Consider the following 7,922-nt stretch of genomic DNA (forward strand, 5'->3'; position numbering starts at 1 on the left):
GACATTCAAGAACCTTTGCAAAAAAGGAGTACTGTGATATTGTGTCTGTAGTTAAAAGAAACTCTGGGAAATACGCCAAAGAAAGAACCGCCCGCCGGCAGAGCGCAGTTTCATGTCTACTACCGAATACACACATGTTAACAGGTTGAGAGAGTAGCGAGTCGACACATTTCCGCGTCATATTTAGTACATTTCCCGGATAATTGTGCGAAGAGTTTCGCTTCAAACACTGATTTCTCAACCATCGAATGGCAGTAAAAATTACATCGTCCCGTTTGGAAAAAAGGACACATCATTGCTTACGTCTTTAGGCACATAATACGAGTACTAAAGTATAAACAAACAAAAAAATATTAACCTCTTTGGGTACTATCGTATAACTTGCAGAAAACGTCGTTTCCACTTCTTACAACGTTTCAGAAATATTGTTGCTGTCCATGTAGTGTATACCGCATGTGACTGCAAATGAGAATGACGTGTGGTTTTCGTCGGTTAGTTATTCAGGATTTAAATGCAACTGAAATCAATTCGGCGCTCTTAAAATGATTGGCGGAATGTATTGGGGACAACATTTAACATGTTTGCGAAAATAAAAAACTGTCATTTGATATTTCAGAAGAATAAATTATAAGAGAAACACACGCTCTCTCACTCTCTCTCTCTCTCTCTCTCTCTCTCTCTCTCTCTCTCTCACACACACACACACACACACACACACACACACACACACACACAAACGCGCGCGCACGTGCACACACACAGGCGCAGCACAAAACGGTTTAGAAGGAAGGAAGGAAGACGAAGGTTGAGCGTCATTAGGACAGGGCATGAGTTCACAAACGCAGTGAATCCAATCTTTGTCATCGTACCTATAGCAGTGCATAATTATTTCTGACGAAATAAAACCAAGGTTATTTCACGGCGCGCGCACAGCAGAGTTGGATAAGGATATCGTAAGAGACCCTCCTCCCCAGGCAGAATGCTTAACGAGACATTTAGTATTTGCGGAAGAGGACGCGGGCCATTTGTAGAATGGCCTCGCCGCTTGCGTTTCTTCACTTATGCGACAACCGGAACCCCTGCTTCGCGTCATTTTTATTACCAGTGTCAGAAATGATTAAAATGCAACCTCCGGCAATTACATTCATGTGGTACGTCCCACACTGTTTAACATATCTACAATTTATCCCATAAAGCGACCGCAGGATTTTGTTTGTTTATCTATTTTCTGAGGCTTCGTGGGTCCATCTGAGTCAAAGCTCCCCGTTTATGGAACGAATAAATTCACGTACAGTTCACAGAAATCTGATTAAAAACCAGAAAACACGAGATTCGCGACAGTATTCATATACGTGAAACGCAATAAAGGGATCTGCTCTACTAGGAGGAAATGCTGTAGAGAATGAAAAGAGCTCAATCATTATATTCAGATACCTAAGTCCGATGTTTATCACTATCACTTTTTATTACTATTCAGTGCCTACATTAATGATACCTACGAAACAGTGCTCATCTTTTTATAAATATATAACGGAGTGACACATTTGTGCAATTCGGTTTTTCATCTAGTTTTCAATGTGTAAATGCGGCAGCTATTTTTGAGTGAGTCTTACTATTACCTACAAATCCTTCAGTGGATATGTATACTGTCCTGGCTTAGTTCCAGAAAATACGATGCCAAAGGACATAATAGTTTGAAAATAATAAAACCGAACAATCTACCGCGTATCAAATTACCGTGTAGTTGAACAGCACAGATCATTAGTTCCTGGATAAGATACTAAATGTGATACTTCCAAAAACGTTTTCCTTTTATCGTCAGTCCCAGAAATTTAAAATAACTGGATGATTCTTTCATCATGTAGCAATAATAAAGTGTTGCCTTTACTAGAGCTATGTGACATAAACTTTACGTACCTTGTTTTAATGCATTTAAGAAACAATCTACCGTCGTTAAAATTTTTGTATCTGTGAGAATCCACAGCCTCCAGATGTTTAATAAACGTAAACATGGTCCATACTAGGCTGTAATGCGATTTTTATTTAATCGTGCGATTAACTAATTTCAACTACGTATCATTGTCAAGCACATTTGTAACATCTGTACTTTAAGTCATTTTCAAATCATTCTTAATTCCAAGTAAAAATGACAGAATATGGCTATTTTTTATTTGTAACTAGAAGTGATTTTAAAATGACATAAAGTACACATGTTACAAATGTGCTTGACAATGACACGTAGTCGAAATTAGCTAATCGTACGATTAAATTAGAATCGCATTACAGCCTACTACGGATCACGTTTACGTTTATTAAAAATCTGTTGTCTATAAGCCAGTTAGTGATTTTATCTACTCTGCTTGCTCAAGCAGTTACATTAAATTCAATGTATGCTACAGGACAACAATGAAGTGAGTGTCATTTGTAATGAAAGATGATTGATATGTATCTAGAAAAGCAGTGGACCATGCCGCTGCAGGTGTAAATCATCCGTCATGAGTGGGTCTGTAGTTCCGGAAAAATTATCAACGCATCATAAATAGAAAACGTAGAGGGCTACGCTAGCAGAAGGGTCTGAAGCGCTAAAAGGCCGAATAATTCATTCGCAACACTTCCTCGTTAGGTGGTAATTTCGGATAAAAACCCTGCAATCCGCCCATTGTTCCTACCACGCTACCTTAACGTTATAATACGCAGAAATATAAACTAATTACATAAATTATAGCTGTAAGTTGGTTTTATAATTACAGTGTGTCGAAGAAAAAAGTGAACCCCTTGGCTAGATTTGTTTAAAAAGCGATCCTGAAAATTCCATGCGTGTATACTGTCATTTCTGTTCACAACAAATACATAAAACATCGACATTTATGTCCAGGAAAATATGAAGCAAAATGTTATTAGTGCATGATCCCCGAATAGCCATGCAGTATTACTCTGAAGTGCCGTTGTAAAATTTCGCCAAGAATCGTACCTTCAAAGAAAATCAAAGAAACCGTGACAATAGTTGCTCCAGAAGGAATTAGCAACGTCGTATTTCTGTTACATCAAAACATAAAACGTCTGTGGCATACAGATCGTTTTGTAACAGAGGTTAATCCACTGAATTCAACATAGCACATTCACATTAAAATCCTGTTAGAAATGCGTTTATAATCTCAGAATGGCTACCGCAATCCCGCTTCACATCAATGAAAGGGAAGCATATCCAACAAAGAGTTTTCTCCGTATTTTGACATTCAGATATAGTCAGGCAGGAGAAATAATGAAAGAAAAAAACATGAACACCGCTGATAGAGGAATGATGAGGAATCGAAACATAACCTGACCGAAAGAGACTAACCACTTAAATAAACATTTGAAAGAGTTCATGTAATTGTACCAAAGCAATTAATTAACACAATGGAAATAAAAAAAGTTAATCTGTTTCAATACGTAAAGATTTAACAGTAGATAAATTCCGTTAAGTCATGGCTGCAGGATGGTACAGTTTTACGAGTTGGTTCATTTCTTACTAAACGACTCGTAACTGGCATTTGCCGATAAACATTTAGGGGTACTGGGAGGTCGTCTTGATTGCATCGTACATCGTGTTTTTACTGAAATTGTTTCAAAATGCTTGATAGTGTAATGTTGTTAATTCCAAAATTGCGGGTTTAAACGCTGCGTTGTTGGCGAGAGTTCAGACCCATCCGTTATCATTAGTGCAAGAGACAGTAAGTGGCGCATTACGCATCCCGAATGGAAATCAGAGACAACTGTACAGCCTATTAGCTATTCACTAAGGAAGGCTATTCAAAACACTTATATTTTCTACGTGTGCCAGTTAGTCTAAATGTGTGACCCAAGATTCTCAAGATCTGCCCACACATTATTGGTGTGGATTGTATTTGATCTTTCAGGGACGACTTAATGTAACGAATATAGTGCGCTTATCCACTTCCACTCGTCAGTAAAAGCCGAGTACCACATCTATAGTCTGATTAGTCATGATGGGTAGATTATATCTTAGACATTCTAAATTTATGGCGTCAAGTATTGCAATAACCAACTCGAATGCCGGTTCGAGCAGAACAGGGATTTAGGTGGCATCGTTCAATAGGGGCTAGTGTGTCTGTGTCTTCTCCAGCACATGATCTCACTCTCCCAAACAGATATGGATGGAGCGACTGCTTAGATAGAAAGCTGCTACTATATTTTGTCAAACAGAAATCAACTGTTACGAAAAGACGTGCGGCTAACTGAATGACTAGCCCGACAACTAGCCGCCAAAGGCGCCGACCCAAACCGATTTTGTTCCTCAGGTACGACAGTCCGTGCTTTATTGCAACAAATAAACTTCGTATCAACAGCGCTTCCGGAGCAGAAGATTATCAAGACATATGTATTCTTCCATACGATGTGATCAACTGCTTACACAGTCAATGGCACATGATTGTCATTAACATACGACTTTTGCGTGGATCTGATAACATGTGAACATCTCAGACGTCACAAATCACTGCATCAGTACTCTGTCCTGAAGAATACGCCCAATAGTCTGTCACTATGTGTTATTGCTTACTTTTACGCTTTTAAATTACAGAACTCTCCAACCCAACGCAGCACATCGTGTGGCAGATCTGGGTCCGTAACTAATGGGTCCCATTACTCACTCAGGTTATTCATTGATTCGGACATACTCCATGGCTTACACAGGGAACTGCACTGTAGCAAAAGAACGGGAACTACTGCACTTTCAGAATACCACGAAATAGCTTTTTCTTGGCTGCAGGTCACGTATTTTTTTTTAGTCGCCACCATGAATTACACATTGTCTTTAGATTCCAATTAAAGTCGTAGACTCAGCTAAGGCATCACCAAAAAGTTTTTCATAAGCCTTCTTTATGCGGATATTTTCAGCACAATTGTGATGCAAATAATGATTGCTGCACTTCTGATCTCTAACGAGATAGTCTAAATGTCGTTTAAATTGCAGGAAAAAAATGAAAAGAGATTATATACTGCTGCGTAAATGATAGTGTGGTGAACGCTAGTAACTTATAGCTGGTATTAGATTCGAGGGTGAATTATTTGCTAGACTAGTAACGGATGAATACTGATTGTTGCAGAACCGATTCTCTTCGAAATGTTCCGCAAATATTTGCTGTATCCCATCACTGACTGCTAATTGCTTTATGTATCATATGATTGTATTTCATTGTTTGCCAAAGAAGCAGGAAATCTTGTTTGCATACAGTGGCGGTTTTGCAGGAATGCTCGAGTGAAAATCGCCGGCTTAAACACTTCTGTGGAACATAAATTGTAGTACTCATTAACAGTTATTAATATGAAGTACCTACTGCGGGGTATAATCTTTTCGACTATTGGTAGAAGTACAAGATGTAAAAATGTAATATTTCTTGAAACGTTAACATACTAACTGACCCAAAATTAATTTTATAACTAATTAAATGTAAAATTCATCCGGTAGCAGAGGACATTAGTCAGTTAATTCACGACAGCATCAGCGAAGTGGAATATGGGCGTTGTTGGAAATGTTGCGAATTAGTCGGTACGCCACCGCCACCCATATCTGCATGCAGAAGAGACTTCCACTCATCGGAAAATACCCTACTTTAAGACCCCGAACAGTAGGTGACCAGTTCAAAAAAGAATCATTAATTGAGACGCTCGGATGAATGTCAGGAATCTGTGACTCACGTGATAATAGTTCTTCATTTTCCAGCCTCATCGCGGAGATGTTACACGCTACCTAATGACAGACATGCTTCTCACAAAAGCCCCCTGCTATGATTACTTCTCGGCAAACAGTAATCGATGAGATATGGTTATTGGTACCCGGGAACCTAAGATGGCTAATAATCAATGGGCATTATGCAAGAAGTGTTCCCCGCTCAACACTGACCTCGGCGTGAGAGAAAGACTGGCCATTCCCTGCCGGGGAGTACACCTCCGATATCCCAACTCAGCTACTTTTCCCGAAGATACATTTTTACTAAAATCGATGGATTCTTCTTGTGTCACCGCCGATGCCTCAGTTCAAAAATTAATAAGCACACTAGTACTTGAAACGGTACGTGCGAACACAATTTGGTGCAACAATAATTTGACAGTAACGACTCATCGATACATCGGCATTCTGTTAAAGATTAATGCACATACAATATTTCCGTAAAACTGCAATTTACAGATTTCTTGACCAAACTTGGCAGATCCCTGGCGTCCACTGGGATAGACGACTCTAATTTAAAATAACACCTGGCGTAATAAAATCTTTTATATTTTTTCTGTATAAATCCGAAATAATAACCGAAACGTTTCAAAGCAATTTATGTATTATGATTATTCAAACAGCGCTAATATCACTAACTGATCTCACAAAAAAAAAAAAAAAATAGAAGAAAGCACCCGAGAAATTGTTATTGCGGCTACGAGAATGTCTGATCCGCTAATGGGTTCCAATAGTGCAGTGTAATTGAATAAATTACGATTTTACAAACGCTTTCATAGAACGACGTTTCCATCGAATACGTGCTAATATTTAAAACAAAGTTACGTCCTTCACACTAATTGTTTATTTATGAATTCAAATCGATCTGGAGCAATTTTGTTTCATAACTTTACGATGGATAAATATTCCGAGAGTCGAAGTAATTAGTCCAGGCAGTTCCATTATCGTGGAGGCGCTTTTTCTGGTCTCTGGCATTTCATTATCCAGAAATGGCGTAGCCTCAAGAGAGTAAGTGCCCAGTGACTAGCGAAAAACTTCCACCCTCTAAAACATTGCACGTGCCATGGGATACAGAAGAGGTACCAATTACAACGTAGTATACTCACGTAAATTAGAAAACACCGCTATTGTCAATGTGCGTTTGGTAAATGGCTTACTCTACGTAAAATATGTCCCTGCTGTAGGTCACACTGGAGAGAATTTTAATTTTTCTTCCAGCACAAATCAGTACGAATGGAAGATCGAAGCATTTGTACCACTCTGGAGAATGGAATTCTGGGATGAAGCACTGAGAACAGGAGTGCGTCAGTCCTGAAGGGGTTGTAGTGACTTCTAACACAAAAAGAAGGTTAGCAGATACTTCCAAAAAATATACAGTTCGTTCACTGCGAGCATATATTTAACCTATATCATTCGAGAACCAGACACAGTTCACGCCAAACAACGTGTTATTATTTCTGGCTCAGTCGTATCAGATACGGATAACAGCCCACGTAGAGTCATATAATCTCTGTAGTGGCCGACAAGACGTGAGAGGAGCATAGAGAGGAGAGACGCGTGTAATTCCCCAGGCGTTCGACAAAGTAGCCGTTCTAGAGGCTCAGCCGGCGGGTCCACGCAACGTCGGCAGCTGCGGGAAGGGAAAGAGTGTCCAGCCGGCGTCACGCGAAGGCTATCAGCTGACGAGCGCGAGCACGTGACGACGCAGCACGCACCTCTTGCCGTTGCGCCGTCGCCGCTTGGTGGCGTACACCGTCCCCAGCTGGCTCATGGCGTGTTGGTCAGCGCCAGCGCCCGCAGCCGAGAAGGCGGCGCATTGGCTCGCAGTGGGTGCCGCGAGGAACTCCGTGGTGGCTGCGTCCCTAGCACATGCCGGCTGGCGACGTGCCGCCTGGCGCGCTGCCCGCACACTACTGGGCAGGCGCGCACGCCGCCGCGACGCCGCCCCCCACCCCGCACCCTGCCGCCACGCGCATGCGCGGGCCGCCGCCGCGGGACACGCCCCCCGCGCCGTCGCCGCCGCGATGGCGCCAGCGGCAGCGCGCGCCGGGCCGCCAGTCGGCACCAAGCTCTCGGCCGAGGCGACTCCTCGCTAATGTGTCTTCCCGTCTGTACTCTCCAACGGGTACGACAGTCTGCGTTAGGCCACGTAGGCTATTACAGCTTCTTCTTATTGATTGTGTCGGTCCTT

At 41.5% G+C, this 7,922-nt stretch overlaps 1 protein-coding gene across 1 annotated transcript in view; it reads right to left on the reverse strand.

Annotated features, from left to right (window-relative positions):
- LOC124556370 (circadian locomoter output cycles protein kaput) overlaps positions 1-7,623 on the reverse strand; it is an 815,111-nt gene extending 807,488 nt beyond the window's left edge. The window contains exon 1 of the mRNA XM_047130334.1: positions 7,447-7,623. Within this exon, the coding sequence (XP_046986290.1) occupies positions 7,447-7,502 (56 nt within the window). The 5' untranslated portion in view covers positions 7,503-7,623. The remainder of the gene's footprint in view (positions 1-7,446) is intronic.
- Positions 7,624-7,922: the final 299 nt, after the last annotated feature.

This window comes from Schistocerca americana, chromosome X, assembly GCF_021461395.2.
Source record: "Schistocerca americana isolate TAMUIC-IGC-003095 chromosome X, iqSchAmer2.1, whole genome shotgun sequence".
NCBI classification, from domain to species: Eukaryota; Metazoa; Arthropoda; class Insecta; order Orthoptera; family Acrididae; genus Schistocerca; species Schistocerca americana.